Below are 21122 nucleotides of genomic sequence, written 5' to 3'. Positions count from 1 at the left end.
CCAGGTAGTCGTTGAGATATTTATGAAACATAAGTATTTTCATGCGTTAATGAGAAACTTATGCTCACCATTAAGCAATGTGTGAACGTTGATCATATTATGGAGTATCTTTACCATGAACAAGAAGATATTTTCTCGCATTTAGATTATACAAATCAAACTTATCCATTTACGAGTAAATGAATGATTATTAAAGTTGGAAGAAACATATGGATTGGAAAAACGTCCTTAGTTACTTTATATTAATTAAGAAATAAAAATCAGTTAGAAAATAAATGTTTTTTTTAATTGTGGAGCTGAGTGATAGGAATTGCAAGTCTTATCGCGGTGTGTCACTAACAAACAAAAAAAAATTATTTTTATTTTTCAAATGTACCTGGCCTGGCTTTCCTTTTCCTCATCATCATCTTTACCGGTCTAATCATTAATTCCTTGACTAGGACCTGTGGCTTGATTTAATGACCTGAGAAGAAGAGAATAAAAGTGACAAATAAAATGTAAATATGACAACTATATATAACATTGACAAAAGTTTTTGATTTTCAAAAATGAATGTTTACGTTTTCGAAAAATGGGAAAAACAAAGGTTCGCATTTTCCTGGCAAAACCGGAGAGTTGTTTGTTGTTGTAGATAACCGGAAAGAGGTTCGAGCTTTATAAAAAACCGAAAGAGGTTTGAGGTTTTTGTGAAAAAACCATAAAATGGTTTGAGGTTTTTGAAAAGGGGAGTGATATGTACACAACCTAGTTTTGTTATGTACACAACTTTTACGGTGTTGTACTGTACAACATTGTAGAACATGATGGTTGTGTACATAACAAAACTAGGTTGTGTACGTATCATCACCCTTTTGAAAAACTGGAAAAGAATTGGAGTGTTTTTTTTTTTTTTTGAAAAATCGGAAAGAGGTTTTTTGTTATATACTAGTATAAGTTTATGGTTTTCAAAAACCAACAGAGGTTTACCCTTTTTTAGGAAAACCGATAAGTGGTTTCCAATATTAACACAATTCACATAATCAAAGGCCAAAAGTTTGAGGATTTTAAGCCCAAACAGCCAAAAATTCAAATATGTGCGATTTGGAGCCCTAGTTTTCAGTTTCCTCAGGTTCATTGCAAAAAAACACCCATTTTAATCTTAAATAACATGTTAACCCTTTCGATTTACAAGCGGAATATCGCCTAGACTATCTCGATAACATATGAAGCATAGATCAATTTATAACAGCGAGAAATTGAACCAAAAGAAATAAAGCGCAAGAACTGTAAACATATATGCTACGATCTAAACAATTTACCATGAAATCATGCATATAAGATGTAAACGTACGATCTATATATTTGATCATCAAACACATACCAAAAGCATAAAAAGCCACTAACCGAGAAGATTGGAAGAGAAGAAGACTTTGATGTGTTTGCGAAAGCTTTGCGGGAAGGTTTACAAAATGGGGGTGGTCAGGAGTGGCCGAAAATGGTGGTGCTGTGGTGACGGCGCCAGGTTAAGTGTTGATAGAATAAGAAGTTTTTTCTAAGTTTAGGGTTTGTGTTGAGGATAGAAATGGGATGGTTTTCACATCGGGAGGAATTTAAGGTTTATTTAAAGTATGTTATGTTTTTTTTTAAGGGTGTGTTTGACACATAAATTTTTAGGAGTTAATGAAAGTTTAAGGTTTTTTTTTTTCATAAGCTTCAATTTTTAGCTTTGTTTAATAGAAAAATATTCTAGAATTTATGAAAAAAATAAGTTTTAAAAAAATAAGCTAGTTAAAATAGCTTATGAAGTTAAGCTAGGAAGCTTATAGAATTAAAATTACATTATTAGTCATAAATCATTTATTTTTTTGTCATTTTATGTCATTTTATATACATAAACTCCATTTCTTTATCAAACACTTATAAAACATAAGCTCCATCTTTTTAGCTTAAAAAATAAGCTCCAGTTTTCAGCTCCAGCTACAAGCTAGTTTCATCCAAACACATTCTTAAGCTAGAAGCTCGAGCTTATGTTTTATAAGTATTTGGTAAAATAGTTGAAACTTATGTATGTAAATTGACATAAAAAGACAAAAATAAACGATATATAATGATTTAAGGGCTAATAATGTAATTTTACTTTCATAAGTTTCCTAACTTATTTTCATAAGGTACTTCAACTAGTTTATTTTTTCAGAGCTTATTTTTTTCATAAGCTCATAAATATTTGCCTACCAAACAAGGTTAGAAACTACAGGTTATGAAAAAAATAAGTTTAAGGTGTGTTTGGATGAAACTAGCTGGAGCTGGAGCTTATGGGCTAGAGCTGGAGCTTATTTTTAAAGCTGGTAGCTGGAGCTTATTATTTTTTATAAGTGTTTGGTAAACTAGCTTGAGCTTATTTTTCAGTTCATAAGCTCTACTTTTTTTCATAAGCTACTACAAGTAACTTATTTTTCCAGAGCTTATTATTTTCATAAGCTCTACTTTTTATGTCTACCAAACAAAGCTTATGACATGGAGCTTATTAAAATAATAAGATCAAGCTCCAATAAGCTCTCATAAGCTCCAAGAAGCTTGTATGCCAAACACACTCTTAAGCTCCCATAAGTTCCTAGAAGTTTGTGTGTCAAACACACCCTTAAATAAATTTTATTTCAATAAAATTTATATTTATATTTAATTTATATTTAAATAAAATTTATATTTATATTTCAATAAAATTTTATTTCAATAAAATTTTATTTCAATAAAATTTATATTTATATTTAATTTATTTCAATAAATTTTATATTTATATTTATATTTATATTTAATTTATATTTATATTTGGGTGAAGTAAATTTTTTTTTTTAAATTTTGATTTTTTCGAATTTTTTTCAGGCAAGATCACACGAAAATATGAAATTTAAAAAAAAAACACTTCGTGATGAATGCTATTATTTAGGAGGGAATACTATCGACAAAAATAACATTCAAAATAATATTGATCGTGAAGAATGTTAATCTTCGAACGTTTTTTTTTTTATGTTTTGTGCAGTACTTTTTTCATGTTTTGAGTTTAGTCCCTAAACCCCAAGCCCTAAACCCTAAACTCCACCGTTCATGTTAAAAACTCAATCTAAATCTAAACTCTAAACCATAAATTTCTAAACCCTAATATCTAAACCCTAATTTCTATACTCTCAAAAATACGCTCGAAAAACACGATAATTATTACTGCGTATATATTATTTCTTCGAGCTTTTTTTCACCAAAATAAAAACATTTATCACAAAGTGTCCTATTTAAATGTTCATATTTTCATCCAATCTATAATGTTCGTGAACAAAGTTTTTCCAAAAAACAAAAAAAAAATTGGTTCCTCCCGTTTTCCCCCAATTGGTTACTTCTCCATTTATTCAACTCTCTCTCTCTCTCTCTCTCTCTCTCTCTCTCTCTCTCTCTATATATATATATATATATATATATATATATATATATATAATATTACCAATATTATAATGTATATAGAAGATTATTATGTTTTTATTTCAATTAACATATAATGATATAATTTATATATTTACAACAAAAACAAAACTCAATCTTGCCTAAATATGGTATGAGAAGGTAAAATGTAGACAATCATTCCCCTATCCTAAAATAAAGAGAAGTCATGTCTCCACTTAAAGTAAAACACCTTAAGAGTAGAGAAACTACTTCCTCTCAATGTTTTTTAGAACTAGTTTTATTTGTATTTGTTAATATTATAACTATAAATAACAAACTATATTAGTTAAATTATAATTACTTTTATATCCTTTAAATCTTAATTTTAGTATATTATATTATTAAATTTTTTATTGATTTTTAAAATTTATTTCTATTAATTTTAAATCAGAGAAGAACAAGATAGATATGTTCAAATTAAAGAATAGCACATCTCAATATCTCAAACAATACAACATACCGTTTTAATAGAAATTAAAAATGAATACACGTCATTTTTTTGATGAAACATGAATAGTTAGAGTGAATTAAGTATTGAATATACATATATTACATGTAAGGCCACTTGTTATGGTCAGCCACCACCAACGCCACAGGACCGCCACCCTCTCACTGCCACCACCAGCAATTAGTGAGAGGGTCAGCCAGCCATTGCTGTAACACCTCTCACGGACAGAAAAGTGGGCCCCACAACGATTTTTTGAATTTTTGAGAGGTGGACTTGTTATTTATATTTATTTTTTAAGTTTTAAATGGAGTGTATGATTGTGAGTGTTTAGTGAAAGAAATGTGAAAGGAATGTTAAAGGGTTTGTGCTGATGTAGCGCTGAAGTGGCAGTGAAAATGTTAGTGAAAGAAACTAACGATTGCATGTGGCCTAAAGAAAGTAATAAACTAGTTATATTAACTGGCGAAAATCGTGGAGTGTTAAATTTGAACTCACTTAAGAAGTGGTGGAGGTTTTGCTGGACATGTGTAGTGGAAGCTCCGCGCGTCATTGCCCGAGGTGATGGTGATGGTGTGATAGTGGAGATTGCAGTGAGAGATGGGTGATATTGAAAGATAGGTGATTTTTTTTATTATTTTTATATTCTATTGCTACTTTTGGTGACTGATGTTTTTTTGTTTCAACGATTTTTTATATAGAACTAAGATTACATAAATGGTAGGAAAGAAAACTAACAACAACAAAACCCAATCCTGTATGTATGAGGTATATACATGTAGTGTTTTAATATGTATTTATACACTTTTGAAAGACTTCAATACACTTATCAAAATACTTCTACTTAACAAAAATGCTTACAATTACATCCTCGTTCAGTTTCATCAACAATTCTACTCGTATGCACCCGTATTCGTACTCGTACAATACACAGCTTTTAGATGTATGTACTATTGGTATATACACTCCAATGATCAGCTCTTAGCAGCCCATGTGAGTCACCTAACACATGTGGGAACCATCATTTGGCAACTAGCATGAAATATCTCATAAAATTACAAAAATATGAGTAATCATTCATGACTTATTTACATGAAAACAAAATTACATATCATTTATATATAATCCATACACCAACGACCAAAAACACCTACAAACACTTTCATTCTTCAATTTTCTTCATCTAATTGATCTCTCTCAAGTTCTATCTTCAAGTTCTAAGTGTTCTTCATATATTCTACAAGTTCTAGTTACATAAAATCAAGAATACTTTCAAGTTTGCTAGCTCACTTCCAATCTTGTAAGGTGATCATCCAACCTCAAGAAATCTTTGTTTCTTACAGTAGGTTATCATTCTAATACAAGGTAATAATCATATTCAACCTTTGGTTCAATTTCTATAACTATAACAATCTTATTTCAAGTGATGATCTTACTTGAACTTGTTTTCGTGTCATGATTCTGCTTTAAGAACTTCGAGCCATCCAAGGATCCGTTGAAGCTAGATCCATTTTTCTATTTTCCAGTAGGTTTATCCAAGGAACTTAAGGTAGTAATGATGTTCATAACATCATTCGATTCATACATATAAAGCTATCTTATTCGAAGGTTTAAACTTGTAATCACTAGAACATAGTTTAGTTAATTCTAAACTTGTTCGCAAACAAAAGTTAATCCTTCTAACCTGACTTTTAAAATCAACTAAACACATGTTATATATCTATATGATATGCTAACTTAATGATTTAAAACCTGGAGACACGAAAAACACCGTAAAACCGGATTTACGCCGTCGTAGTAACACCGCGGGCTGTTTTGGGTTAGTTAATTAAAAACTATGATAAACTTTGATTTAAAAGTTGTTATTATGAGAAAATGATTTTTATTATGAACATGAAACTATATCCAAAAATTATAGTTAAACTCAAAGTGGAAGTATGTTTTCTAAAATGGTCATCTAGACGTCGTTCTTTCGACTGAAATGACTACCTTTACAAAAACGACTTGTAACTTATTTTTCCGACTATAAACCTATACTTTTTCTGTTTAGATTCATAAAATAGAGTTCAATATGAAACCATAGCAATTTGATTCACTCAAAACGGATTTAAAATGAAGAAGTTATGGGTAAAACAAGATTGGATAATTTTTCTCATTTTAGCTACGTGAAAATTGGTAACAAATCTATTCCAACCATAACTTAATCAACTTGTATTGTATATTATGTAATCTTGAGATACCATAGACACGCATACAATGTTTCGACCTATCATGTCGACACATCTATATATATTTCTGAACAACCATAGACACTCTATATGTGAATGTTGGAGTTAGCTATACAGGGTTGAGGTTGATTCCAAAATATATATAGTTTGAGTTGTGATCAATACTGAGATACGTATACACTGGGTCGTGGATTGATTCAAGATAATATTTATCGATTTATTTCTGTACATCTAACTGTGGACAACTAGTTGTAGGTTACTAACGAGGAAAGCTGACTTAATAAACTTAAAACATCAAAATATATTAAAAGTGTTGTAAATATATTTTGAACATACTTTGATATATATGTATATATTGTTATAGGTTCGTGAATCAACCAGTGGCCAAGTCTTACTTCCCGACGAAGTAAAAATCTGTGAAAGTGAGTTATAGTCCCACTTTTAAAATCTAATATTTTTGGGATGAGAATACATGCAGGTTTTATAAATGATTTACAAAATAGACACAAGTACGTGAAACTACATTCTATGGTTGAATTATCGAAATCGAATATGCCCATTTTTATTAAGTCTGGTAATCTAAGAATTAGGGAACAGACACCCTAATTGACGCGAATCCTAAAGATAGATCTATTGGGCCTAACAAACCCCATCCAAAGTACCGGATGCTTTAGTACTTCGAAATTTATATCATATCCGAAGGGTGTCCCGGAATGATGGGGATATTCTTATATATGCATCTTGTTAATGTCGGTTACCAGATGTTCACCATATGAATAATTTTTATCTCTATGTATGGGATGTGTATTGAAATATGAAATCTTGTGGTCTATTATTATGATTTGATATATATAGGTTAAACCTATAACTCACCAACATTTTTGTTGACGTTTTAAGCATGTTTATTCTCAGGTGATTATTAAGAGCTTCCGCTGTCGCATACTTAAATAAGGACGAGATTTGGAGTCCATGCTTGTAAGATAATTCAAGAAACTTATTTTGTTGTAACATATTTGTATTGTAAACCATTATGTAATGGTCGTGTGTAAACGGGATATTTTAGATTATCATTATTTGATAATCTACGTAAAGCTTTTTAAACCTTTATTGATGAAATAAAGGTTATAGTTTGTTTTAAAATGAATGCAGTCTTTGAAAAACGTCTCATATAGAGGTCAAAACCTCGCAACGAAATCAATTAATATGGAACGTTTTTAATCAATAAGAACGGGACATTTCAATATTGACATATTAAATTATTAATATTGACATATTAAATTATTATAAGTAACAAGAAAAATATTAATTATAATTATTACATTTAAATTATATATGTATACCTGAATTGTGACTTGCAAGTTTGTGAAGATAAATCAAAAGGAATCGAATCGGACGCCGTGCAACTATACATTAGATATTAGGAATAGATTTCAGATTTTAAATCAATAAAATAAATATACCCAATATCAATAAATAAAGATAAATATAAATAAAAATATTAATATGACAAGAAAAGTGTAATACGGAGTACCTTTTACAAATGAATTGACGTCGACATGCGACTAGTCACTGATCGACGTAGGTTTCGAGGAGAATAAAGTCAAATTGAGAAGTTACACGGAGACGGTAGCGGCTTTGTATTTTTTATATTATAAAACTTCAATAAAATAAATAGAAACTGGACCTATATACCCCTTATTGGACTTTTTTATTTGGGCCCCAACTGAATATGGGCCCTGTGCGATGGAACGGGCTGCACAGCCCAATATCCGGGCCTGTATATACAGACTACAACAGATTACATGTTACTAATATACTTACTTTTTGTTGCAAGTATGACCCAAACTGCACAAACTGTTATGATTATAATTTTGGTTGTAATTTTGACCCAAACTAAACAAACTATTTTGGTTATAATTTTGACCCAAGCTAATTTGGTTGAAATTTTGACCCAAACTAAACAAACAGTTTCTTGTAGTGTACAGAGCATAAAAAACATACATTTTCAAATCTGTGGAGTACCAAAAACCAAAAAAAAAAAAAAAAAAAAAAAAAAAAAAACTGCAGTATACAGATTCATATACAGATTCAAATATGCATTTTATCACTAAATGGTTCTAATGGTTCTTATGGCTAAACTTTCTGAAAACGATAACAACTATATTAAAACATAAACATTAACTTTTTTTTTTTTTGAAAAGCAAACAATTTTATAAAGAACCAAAAGATACACAGGGGAGGCTTTCAAAAGGAAAGCCTAACAACCAGCACAAAAACTAAACAAAGACATAAACATAAACAAGTCAAAAACATAAACATTAACTTAGTTCATAAGACAAATTCAAAACATCATAACATCCCAAATATTCAAAACAAGTCAAAGTAATAGTCATCAGATAACACAAATTCAGAAACATAGTAAATAGTCATAACATCCCAAATATTCAAAACATACCAAAAATTAAAAAACATCCCACATATTAAAACATAAAGTGACTTGGGGTCTCTTGAGACGACTGTTGATATCTTTATCATGTTCTTCTTCATGTTCTTCTTCCCGTTCTTCGATATCTTTATCATGTTCTTGTGATATGTACATCGTGAAAATTAGTTGCAATAGCCGGAATTGAATGGACTAAAAGGTATTGATAAAATACGGCTTAATATAATATCAGGAAACCGAAACGTCGACTGTGTTTTTCATCTGTTAATATTTGGATTACCTTAGGGTTGTACTCCGTATTTACTTATTAATGACTGTAAATTACTTATTTACCCATCATGTGAGGATCATGTGATTTACGTAAACGGGGTAAGTTAACAGACATATGAATTTGGACCAGCGCCGTTGGAATTAAAAACCACAGGGATGACTCATATAATTTTAAAGAAATAGGGACGACCGACATAATTTAGATAAAACCACAGGGACCATCGGTGTAATTAACTCAAAAATAAATAAATAAAATTAAAATTAAAATAAAATAATAAATAAATAAATAAAGACACCATGAAAATGGTAGAATCAAATTTTCATGGCTTTTAGAATATGTATGGAGTCAATCTAATAAACTTAATAAGTAAACAACTTTTATATATTCTAAAAAATAATCTACCAACATATACAAAATAAAATATGTTTGGATGGACTTTTTATCGCACACATGTCATGCAATTTGAATTTTATTATTTTCAAATAATGTTTGTAAGCATAAGTATTTATTTAGGAGAGATAAGTTATTTTTGTAGATATTATAAATATATCATTTAAACCCGTGTGATCACTGTTCACTGCATTTTTTATTGTTAAAAGATATTTTCGTCTTTTTACTTACCGAATATCTATCCCCTCTTCGCCATTTCTTCCCACTTAACATATACCTAATTTCTGGTAATTTCTCTCCAGATGCTTCTGGCGATTTACCATCACCGATGGTGAACAACCAGCGCTGCCGTGACCTACACTATCGCTTCTACTTTGCAACGGCATAATCGAAACGGGAGATGATCGCAATGGGTGATTTAGCCCACCTCGGGTGATCCCAATCCCTGTTCAAAAAAAAAAAGTACTTCTAAAGTTGCATAAGCTAAGAAAGGAACCAACACCAAAACCCAACCTTCATTCCATAAAACTATACAACGTTACAAATCAATCATATACATCCATACGATAATCTCCTTTAAAGCAGTAAAGTAGCTGCAATCAGCATTCCCAGTAATAGCAGCAACAATTCACTCCAATCCAATATTATGGGCTAAATTAACACCAAAAATCGACACTACTCTCACAACAACTTTGTAACCAATCCTCACTTCAGCATGTAAATAGCCAAATAATGCTTAGAAAACTATAGACCAAGTTAAAGGATACTAAGTCAACCGCATTTCTTATTTACCATTCTCTTTTCGGTACTGTCTATGATGCAAACGAGGGCTATCAGGCTTACGATATTGAGCAAGTTCGTCATTAACACATAGAAGCATCATCTCTGAGTTGGCCAGCCTCTTACCAAACTCACTGGTGCTTGCATTTGACATGTGATTATTCTCTTGCTGTTGAGATTGTACGAGAGTATGCTGTTTCCCAAGAAGCTTCTTAATCATGTCGTCTAGCTCTGCAGCCCGTTTCTGTAAATTGGTTTTGTCTGCCTGCATGAGCATAGAACCAAAGAGGTGAAAAACTCGGGGATATCAATGGGGCAAAAAGCAAAAGAGCGATTTTTTTAAATGTGAAATTACTAAAATACCCCTGCGTATACAATGTGAACGCTACTGTTCGCACGGGCATTTTAGTAATTCAACATGGTGCACAATAAGTATAGTGAGAAATTGTACCTTCAGCATTTCATTTTGTGCTTTCAGCAACTGGTCCCTCCCTTGTAACTGCACTACTTTCATCTTACTATCAAGTATTTCTGCTTCTTTTGAATTTATTTCCGAAATGCACCTGTTAAAGATATTTACATTAATCCAACTTTTAAATATTTTCTAATACAATACTCTAATACCTAAAACAACAAAATGATAACAAGAAAGATGAATATTCACCTATCTCTTTCTTCAAGTAAATCATCAATTTGTCGCTTCAGTCTGCGAATCTCTTGCTCCTGATTCAATTATTATACATTCAAATATATACACATATAAGTTCAATTTCAGGTAATATGCTACGACAGTATTATGAGTTGACTGTTGACCGACCATTGCAACAAACTCCTGTGCTTGCTGAGCAGCATCTTCGATAAATCTTTGAAGCTGCTTATGGTTTATCAAGTTCTACATCGAGCCAAGAGAAATATCAGTCAAGATTAAGTAAATAGCTTTTCAAATAAATGTTGCCTAGGTGACATCAAAAGCTTACAGCATAATTAGTCATGTCTAACTTCACACCAAGTAGATCGCGGATTACATCATGTGTCATATTCTCTGCAGCCGCCAGTTTGGTGTTTAACATACATACCTGTAAACATAACTTGCATCATAAGATTGCAATAAATGTGTGTGAAATTGAGGTATTTTGAATTATAGATTATGTATTTGTAATTAACTAAATATTATAATAACCTCTTTCTGACGGCTTGATGCTAATGCTTCTAGCTCTTCTAAACGAAGTTTGGCCAACGCGAGTTCGTGATCCTTCTCAGTAGTCACCTGTTGAACTAAATTCCCTATACATCTAAACGGTGAGCTAGAACCCCTTGGTCTAACTAAGCTTTTTTCAGTCTTATCTGATATCGGTGCTTCAGATCCAGACTTTGTTGATTCTATCTTCATTTCACTAACCATTGCTTCCAAGGACTTGTACTGTACAAACCAATCGGATTAGCTACTATACAAATATAAAAAAGTAGTATCTTTATGTCTTGGTACCTTTTGTTGATACTGGACAGCTTGAGCTTCGGCATGAATTAAAAGTTCAGAAATGTAATCTTTACATTGCTTGATCTACAAGACCATTCCGCCAATCGTGTTAGGGGATAAGAAACAAATCATACAAAACGGTAGTTGATATTTTTTAAAGTTTTAATGTTGGAATACAAGTTTCAGTTTCACCTCATTAGCTTGTTCCACTCTTTCATCTTCAAGATCTTTTATTCGTGCATGTGCCTCCTGAAGTTCCAGGTACCTGCTATGTAGTTTCCTGAGATGCAAATAAACACCATTACCAAATCAATTTTCAATAAATGGTGCAGAAACCTTCAGATTATAAAAGAAGCTGTGATTTTCAGACCTTGATATTTGATCCTCAGATTGATCCGCATTATAGTTATCAGCGCTCTTTTTAAAGCTTTCAACAGTCAACAGCCTTTTACCCAGTGAGTGTAGTTCCAGTTCCAATGAATCTCTTATCTTGTGATGTCTCTCTAGCTCAACTTCCATTTCGTTCACCTAAGGAGAAAACAAGTTATACAACTGTTATAAAAATCCCGATTAAACCCTTTTAGGAGCTAGGCCGATTAGATTTTTGAAAATCCATTTAATTAATCGGTCAACGCAGGTCAATGGATAAATTCGATATTAGTCTGTTAAATAGGTCAAAGTCAAAGTTGATCAACACTTTAGCATGAATGTTAAATACTTCTACATTGTCGAAAACTAACCCTTTTCTCTAAAACATTAATGGTAGAATCAAGTTCTTCAACAGAATTCTCCAAAATTTTAACCTCCTCTTCCTTTTGTTCAGCATATATTTTACTCGCCTCTGACTCCTGAAAATTGTCAATAAAAAAGAAAACACAACGTCACATAAACTAATAGCTTGAAGTTTTTTATAATTTTTTTTTTTTTTTAATGGCAGTTTTTATAAATTTTACCTGACGTGCTTCAACAGCAATGGCTTCATTTTCATCAGCTATGGCATACGCCATTTCAAGCTTATCTTGCAAAGACTTAATTTGTTCACATAACCCGTCTCTCTCACTCGAAACCCTCTTAAAATCATCAGTAATACCTTCTAGAGAAAATAGAAACTGTTCTTGTGCCGAAGAAGATGCACAATGAATTTCGTTTTCCAACGCTTTAACATTTTCCTTTTGTACTTCAAGTTGCTTTTCAGTTTCTGACTTTTTAAGGTATACATCCTCTAACAAATTTCTCAACTCGGCAATTTGGTATGACATTGCATCCACAGTTTCTTCAGAATGTTGTAGACATGTTTTTGAGGCTGATAAAGCAGCTTCTGTATCAACTAAACGGGATTCAAGTTTTTCATATTTAATCATGACATCATCAAGCTGATCCGTCTTCATCTTTAACTCATGTTGTACTTGGCTTAAAGCAGAGAGTAACTTTTCAGCTTCATCTTCGATATCTTTTCTTGTAGAGGTTGATTCTTGCAACAAACTAAAATCAAAAAGTACACCATTTAACAAAGTGTTCTTCCGTTCCAGTTCTTTTACCAGTTTCAAGTTTTCACCAATCAAACCATCAGAGTTTGCACCTAACTCATCTTCACCATTATTCATCGACCTGAATTTTTCAACGTGTTCCATAATCCCTTCATGAAATCCAAATTTGTTGAGGTATTCTCCAATGCGGCATTGTTGTATCACAATAGATTCAAAACTTTTTTCCATTGTTTCAGCACAAATAACTTGCAATGAAGATCTTGATTGACAAATGCAGTGGTGGATACCTTGGACCATTTCCATGGCATCAGAATACATCACATGGCACAAATTTTCAGCCTCGGTTTGCATGAGCTGAAAAGAATCTTCAAGAACAGACACTAAATTTGAAAGTTCAACCAAACTGTCACGATGCTCGTCGTTTCTTAACTGTAATTCAGACTTGAGTTGGTTTATTTCTTCATTTAAGCTTGCATTATCCTCCATTACCTCCTCTGCAGCTTGTTTCCATTTACCACTCAACACTTTCCCTTCTTCATTTGCTCTTAAAAGTGCACTCAACATATAATCAGCCTCACTCATGGTTGCATGTGCCTCCTCACACTTGTTAATGAATCTACCGACTTTGCATGTTTTATCTTCAACAAACTGCAAACAAAACAGAAAAAGAAGAAATTTCTTATTATTTTCCTTCGGCCTAAGCATTCGACAATTATAACTCATATATATATTATATTACCTTTGTCGTCTCGGGATTTTGAAGCCTTTTGAAATCGTTAGACTGATATCCATATTCCTTGTCATTAAAGACAGTAGCCAACTGAATATCTAATTTGATGAAAGCTTCATACGCCATATCAAATTGATTCTTCAATAACATATATGCCTTACTGCCATTAATGAAACCTTTCACATCACTGTCTTGCTTATTTAAGTCTTGATTACGAGAAGGATAGTTTGAACCTTCGACTAATATGTTCTCGGACACATCTTCAATGTCAGAAAGACTAGAGCTAGAAGTTGAAAGATCAGTTTCAAATCCATCCAAGTCTTCAAATAGAGAACTTAGATAAGTCTTCATGTTATCAAGCTTGTTATGTATAGCAACAAGTTCAGCTATTATCTGATTCACAACTAGCAACTGCTTATCTTGCATTTGATTTGTACATGCCTTTAACAAAACTTCACCTTTTGGTACTTCATCCATTTTATTAGTTTCTTCAGTCCTTCGATTATGTTCTTCAGTCAACGCGATGGTTGCAGACCTCAATGAATTCAGTTTCTCCTGCATTTGTTGTATTGTACCTTGAGCATCCACCAGGTTCTTTTCGAGTCCTAAAATCGTTTGTTCTTTCTCAATAAAAACAGACACCGCTTTCTTAACATGTTCACCAACCAAAACATTATATCTAGGAAAAGAACAAGCAATACTTTCTATCTGACCCGATGCATCTTTAAGAGATTTTGACCCGTCCAATAAAAAGCTAGTCAGCTCTAAACTTGCCCTCTCCCAGTCACTGTGTAACGTATACACTTCATCTTCTTTGGCTGCTATAATCGTTTTCAACTTGTTGTTTTCTTCTGACATAGTACATAATCGTCTGTGATATTTCACCTGTAAAGAAGCCAATTCTTCCTGTAAATTTAGAATTGCATTAGTTGCTTCATTCTCAACTTCCTCATGCCTAAGAGGATCATTAAGTAGTTTTAGATCCTCGAGGTCTATGGTCATCTTGTCTAAACGCGCTTGTAAGTCCATCATGCTTTGGTTTTCTGAAAGGCCATTATCTGTAAAACGGCTTTCATGATTAAGCATTGGATGAGTCTCTGCTTTATTCTTGTTGCTTAATGTTTCCACCAGCATTTGATTCTCTTGGCGAACAAGATTTAGCTCTTGAACCAATTTGGCTTGCTGAGTCTTCATGGTGTCCAACAAGGTTCTCGCATCGGTTAACTCTTGTATAATGTTGGTGGAATCTAGTATGTTGTCACTTTTAAAACCACTATTATTGAGCAAAACTCGTTTCGCTTGATCACACGTTTCCATTTCATCTCCTGAATTTATTATGCTCAACGCGTTCTCGACCTGAGTAATAAGTAAAACAAACTTGAATGTAAAAGCATAGGATAGTAACAGAAATTAGAAGCCTTTCTTGTTTGAAAAGCAGAAATTAAAAGCCTTTATAAAAGGCGGCAATCAAAGGAAGTTTGTACTTAAAGAACGATTCTTCAAGTTAAGAACTTCGGTGAAGTTAAATACTACAAGCCAAATTAAAGTGAATATCATGTGCTTACAGGATTCAATGATGTTTGTTTATAGCTCATGTATTTGCTCAGTTCTCTGTTCAGTTCATCAACCTTGCTGCAACCATAAAAGATAATTTATAAAATTAACTACCGGTCATAATCCACTCCATTCCAAATTAGCAGAGAACTAAATCGAAGTTAGTACATGATCATAAACAGAAAGTGGTTACACCTTCATTATATGATATGACATATTAAGAATTTAAGCAAAGATAGAAAAGAAAAGTGCAGAATACAGGTGCATATGTTGATTTGTAACTTTAAGAAATATATAAGAGCAGGAACAACATAAGTTGACTTCATTAAAAGCACCTAATCAGTTTGGAATTGGCGTTCTTGTAACCCTCTAACTCCATTGTGGCTTTGCCATCCTGCATTATATTAGCACTTAGCCTTAAACAGCTTCTTAAAACTCACCTTAACCACAAGAGGATGCACCACAAACCTCATTTTCTCTTTCGGTTTGATAATTTCGCTCAATGTAGCTTTCTTCAACTTCAAGGGTTCTTAAAAGCTGGAGATAAAAGAAAATATTGAAAGTATTATGTCGACTGTAAATTATTATTTAAAAAATAAAAGTCTACCTGCTCATGCAAGGCCATGACTTCAGCTAGCAATGCTTCACGTTCACCACTCTCATATGAATTTTGGAACCTGGGAGTATTATGAAATAGTGTTTAGGATGCAACAGATAAAAGATGTTCAGGTACAATAGAAGCTGCTTAAGAAGACTAAATGCTCTGATGCAGACCTTGTGACTTCGGAATTATTATCAATCCTAGTTTGTAGCTGCTGAATTTCTTCAGTTAAAGCGATGTTTTCATCAGTGATATAACTTTCAGTAGAAATTATTCCAACTGAAAGTAACTCCAAGCGTTTAATTTTCTCCTCGCGAAATCTTAGCAGCATTTTAGTAGACTGAGCAGCTTCTCTTGGAAGAGCCTACAGTAAGAACAGACCGTGAAGACTTTACCTCCATATTAATGTAAATAATAACAGTATAAAATAAAATTAATGATAATGGTAAAAAAAAAATTGAAAACATCAGAAGCAATATATCATACAAGTAGATTTTTCTGCTTGGTATGAGATTGTACAGTTGTAAACGCTATCCCTGCCGACTTCTTTTCACTGGAATCACCCAGTAAGGGAGTTTCAAAGATTTTCACCTGTCATAGAAATCAGTGTGTGATTACATATATAACTGTGCTCAAAAACAAGGTTATAAAAGTCGCTAGCCCATGACTAGTCTTTCGGGACCTCGTAGGGGCTGATCGGCCAAGTCGGAAACTAGTCAGGCATTGACCAACCTTGACTTTGACTGTATTTGACCTACTTTGACTGATTTTGACCAAACAAATCTAACTTTGACCAACTAAATCGAACTTTTGACAACTTTGTGCAGATAAATCAGCCAAGTCAGCGACTAGTTGGAGGACTGTTACAACCATGCTCAAAATGCTTAACTAAAAACTACTGCCTACAGTTACCTTCTGTTTCTGGTCATCTTGTTCATTAAAATCACCGCCGATATTTTCACCCGAAGGACCTTCTCTTTCAAACGATTCAATGAAACTAGGCACGTAAATTTGTCCATCTTGAAACGGAGGTATTGAGATTTTTTGATGCTTCATCAATAAGGACATTTGCTCCTATAATATAAGTAATGTATCACGTGTTAAAGGGCTATATGCCTATATCTAAAGATGAGACAAATTCGGGTATGCATCTAATAATACCTTTAACATTTGAATTTGTCGTTGTAGTGCTGTCACGTCACCCGATGCATCTTCGTTTACTTTTGCCTAAACAAACAGAGAAAATTAATGCAACAGTCTTGAGGATTTTAATTGAAAGATAAATGAGATTAAATTTATCATACATTGTTCTGAATAAGCTTGGCACGCTGAGCAAATTTTAGCGTACTTAATGTCTCATTCGCAGCACTGCATAGAAACATGTTATAATCACAGGGAAAAATAATGCCAAAACAAAAAACAGTCAGACATACAGAGTTTCAGACATATAAACAGGACAAAAACTGACCACATTGAGGGGCTGACATTTGCTATAATTGTCGTTTTCGAATTCCCGCCAAGAGAATCCTGCATCCAAATAGAAAGTAGGGTAAGGGTACTTGTGAGAGACCCGCAAAATACAGGATTATGAAATGAGAATGTGTATTCATGAATTAAGCTGCTGACCTGAAGAAAAAATGTAAGCTTCGAGTCCCTATAAGGTACATGTCTATGTTTCCCATTTGCAACATCCACGAGAGACATTATCACAAGACTACAACAACAAACAGGGTTTAAGGTTCTCTCTCTCACACACACACACACACACACACACACATATACACATTATACATGTTCACTTATAGAAGGCCATGTCTTAGTCTGTAGCTCACGCATCAGTAGTATTTTTCAAGTTAAGATATGTTTTCACAATGCAACTAAACACTCCTGGGCAAAGACATGTCAAGTAAGAGCAGTTCCAAAAAAGTTCTAAAAACAGTTGATAATAAAGAAAAAAACCGAACATATGCATCAAAAAGAACGACTAGACAGATAACTCATGTGCGCAAACTATCAACGCCAAAGCTAGGTTGAACTAATATTTTTTAGCATTTTATTCTATATATAGATATAGATATAGACTTGAAGGTGCATTTTATAATACTATACGCGTATTAATTATGAAAACATCCTAATAGAGAATATATATACTTGCATTCTTATATGGTGGCTGTCTTCTTGCTTCTTACTTTGATATTAATGTCTAAAGTAACCCGGATTAGGTAAAAATGTAAAATAATGCTCTATCTGAATGAGTGATATCAGTAACAAGATATTAAATCCACCAAAAAGACAGACATTTAGGTATTTCTATTTAAAAAATTATCATGGAGATTGTCATGTATGCTAATAATTAGCTCCACTATGCCTCAAGTTCATGAGACACTACATATGTCCACAATGTGAGCAGATAAAGTTGATTCATTTACCAACAAGTATCCATCAAACAGCACAAAATATATCAAGATTCAAGTTAGATATGGATATCATGAACTAGACCTAAAACTAAAATCTTGAATTTTCACTCAATGATACAAAAATATACAAGTTGTTACCAAAAGCATTGACAGTCGAATGGTGACAGACAAAAACTGATAAAACATACCCAAGAGTTGATAGAGATTTGTTAATATAGGATGCCTCCTTTAAACGTTCTCCTGCTCCCGAGCTTCGCTGCCTGAATGGCAGATGAATTCAATCAAGGGAAGTAAAAGTGTAAAACACGTGAGATACTTGAGACGGTTACATCTATAAAAGTCTCCATAGTACTCTAGAGATATTTGAGGAATCTAGTCAATACAAGGATCTGTTTAGGAATATATAATATATATATTATTACCTTTCGGAACCAGCCAGATCTACCAAATTTAACCTTCCAAATCTAAGGTGTGTCACAGAATCCTTTTCCCAACGACTTTCAACAATGCAGGTAAAAACACTATGTGATCTGCTGCTCTCACTGTTCATATCAGTTTCCGCCACTTTCCTATTTGCAGCTCCCTATAAAAGTAAATATATTAAATAGTCGAGAGACATACAGCTGTTTGAACTAAGCCTAAATAAGCAGTAGCAAACCATAAACGTTGACTAAATAGACACACCTGCGACAAAAGCTTGAGAACATCATCGACCGTCTTAACATTATGTTCTGTAAGATTTTCAACATACACTCCTTCCTTTAACCCTTCTCTGAGCTGTAAAATAGAAAGAATGGTCAATGAAATGATCTTACCTAAATGAACTAGTATGGATATAAATAAAGTTCAATTCACTTGAAGATTAGTAGATGAGGGTTCCAAGAGATCAGTGATTTGCTCATTGTATATCTCCAGAAACGAACATTTGCAGCTATATACAAGTCTTTCATCCGTCCTGTTCTCTTCCTCCTACAAATATTTGTGCAGTATAGTTTGGGTATTAAATGGGGTGAGGGTGTTAGAGAATGTAGTCAATCATACATGATACAGTCAACCACTTACCAATTTAATCCTCGTGAATAGATAGTCAAAAATGCGTGGAGTTATACCACAGTCATCAACAAACTTGCCATCCCGTTGACTTATCTCACCCATCATTGTATATGTTTTGCCACTGCCAGTCTGAACTCATGAAAAGGCAAAAGGTAAAAAGTGAAATCCGACCTCAGAGTACCAACACAAATATAATAATAAAGTTTTATCAAGCCATACCTGGCCATAAGCAAACATGCAACTATTATAACCGGACATGCAATTATCAACCATAGGCAATCCAACAACCCTAAAGAGCTTTTCCTGAAAATGGCTCATCGCATAGCATAATTGAGTATTACATCACCAAAAGCACTACCAGGTTATATATTATTAACAAAAAACGTACTCCCTATTGAATTTCCTTAGGTAATGAAGTAAGTCATATGTGCAAGAACAAAAGTATGACGGTACCTGTGATATTGATTCACAAACTATGTGATCAAAGGTAAATCTGACTTCAGGGTGGCCAACCCATGCCAATGTCTGTAAACTCTCCTGCTTCAAGCACCGGCCAAACCCTTGTGCCATCTTCTCCATAGTGCTTAACGGTCTCATCCGTATTAAGACCTGTACATTATACATTCACATCATTTTCGAAACTGCAGTTTTAGGGTTGCTTTGCCATATATGAATTATCCCATTATATCAGTTACTGAAGCTATTTAGTGTAAGTGAGGCAAATTAATTTCTCTATTTAATGTATTCAAGAGTAATAGTAATGAACAACAAAGTACATCTAATCGACTGTTAACCTAAAACCGTAATTGTTTCCCCTATATTCTTTTCTAGAAGAAATTTATTGACCGTAACAGATTCGCATATCACATACATATAGAAGCACACTTTTACACTCATTTGGACATATCTTACAATATTAACAGGATTTCATCATTTAAAATTAGCGACATATATATCAAGTATAAAAGTATCTAAATTCATGGACGGTATTTAAATACGAGTATAACAATGTAATGAACCTGAACATTATGATCATTCCAAAAGGATGGATCCTCAACAAGCTCAAAGTGTGGAACCTCAGTAGGTAATGACTCACAATTCACACTCGAAAGCCTTCTTGAAACCCTAGAACCACATCCTCCCCTATCTCCAGTATTCGGTATAGCCCTAGGTCCAGTACAACCACCTAATTGACCAACATAAGTCGTCCTCGAACCACTCCTAGCTGGCGTACTATGAGCCGAATCGAATTTCCTACGATTAGAACTCGAACCAGCTTCTACTGATTTATAATCCCTAATTCCGCTATGAACTACATCAAACTCCGTCGAAAATTGAGATGGATCTGGTATCGAGTTTAACGGAGTTCGCGAAATTGGTATATCGATTGGCACGGAGACTGTTTTCTCAAATCGGTTCTCGTTTCCTTCCGATTCAACGCTCTTGGAGCTATCTTTCATCATTTTGGCTTATTAATGAAATTTAAAAATAAAAATAAAAAATTTGGTTGAAAATTGACGATGTTGAATGATTTAGTGATGAATATTCATACTGGAAATTGTGAATGAAAAATAATTGAAATGGATTCAGAAATTTAGAAAGGTTTTTCTGACAGTGAATGAATGAGCTGAAAAATAAAGGTGAAAAGCGGAAAGATGATAAAAGCAAAATAGAACCGCCCATTTTTTAAATCAAATAGGGGATGGGTTGAAGATTTACGATTTCAGTACCTTAAGTTTTTAATAATGTAAAATATGATCCCTCAGTTCCGAATTAAA

At 33.1% G+C, this 21122-nt stretch overlaps 1 protein-coding gene across 1 annotated transcript; it reads right to left on the bottom strand.

Annotated features, from left to right (window-relative positions):
* Window positions 1-9742: 9742 nt before the first annotated feature.
* Window positions 9743-20816, bottom strand: LOC139858401 (kinesin-like protein KIN-12C). Its single transcript, XM_071847252.1, has 31 exons — window positions 20364-20816; window positions 19798-19953; window positions 19564-19647; window positions 19354-19473; window positions 19147-19260; window positions 18976-19068; window positions 18714-18874; window positions 18480-18551; window positions 17501-17588; window positions 17343-17401; window positions 17179-17242; window positions 17036-17101; window positions 16787-16948; window positions 16361-16465; window positions 16048-16238; window positions 15881-15950; window positions 15742-15810; window positions 15609-15667; window positions 15285-15351; window positions 13729-15075; window positions 12456-13637; window positions 12243-12350; window positions 11873-12030; window positions 11695-11782; window positions 11512-11586; window positions 11206-11445; window positions 11003-11101; window positions 10843-10917; window positions 10690-10748; window positions 10477-10588; window positions 9743-10290 (listed from the first exon to the last, which is right to left on the bottom strand). The coding sequence occupies exons 1-31, from the start codon at window positions 20805-20807 to the stop codon at window positions 10030-10032; spliced, it is 6048 nt and encodes a 2015-aa protein (XP_071703353.1). The 5' UTR covers window positions 20808-20816; the 3' UTR covers window positions 9743-10029.
* Window positions 20817-21122: the final 306 nt, after the last annotated feature.

The sequence above is a fragment of the Rutidosis leptorrhynchoides genome, chromosome 7, assembly GCF_046630445.1.
Source record: "Rutidosis leptorrhynchoides isolate AG116_Rl617_1_P2 chromosome 7, CSIRO_AGI_Rlap_v1, whole genome shotgun sequence".
NCBI lineage: Eukaryota > Viridiplantae > Streptophyta > Magnoliopsida > Asterales > Asteraceae > Rutidosis > Rutidosis leptorrhynchoides.
This window is presented reverse-complemented; position numbering and strand designations above follow the sequence as displayed.

What these genes read in the sequence shown, in the direction of transcription:
- LOC139858401 (XM_071847252.1), bottom strand. Translation starts at nt 20,807, where the DNA reads ATGATGAAAGATAGCTCCAAGAGCGTTGAATCGGAAGGAAACGAGAAC. An exon ending in TATTCACGAGGATTAAATTG is followed by an intron (nt 19,261 to 19,353) that starts GTAAGTGGTTGA and finishes AAATATTTGTAG; the next exon opens with GAGGAAGAGAACAGGACGGA. An exon ending in GCCAATTCCAAACTGATTAG is followed by an intron (nt 15,352 to 15,608) that starts GTGCTTTTAATG and finishes TTATGGTTGCAG; the next exon opens with CAAGGTTGATGAACTGAACA.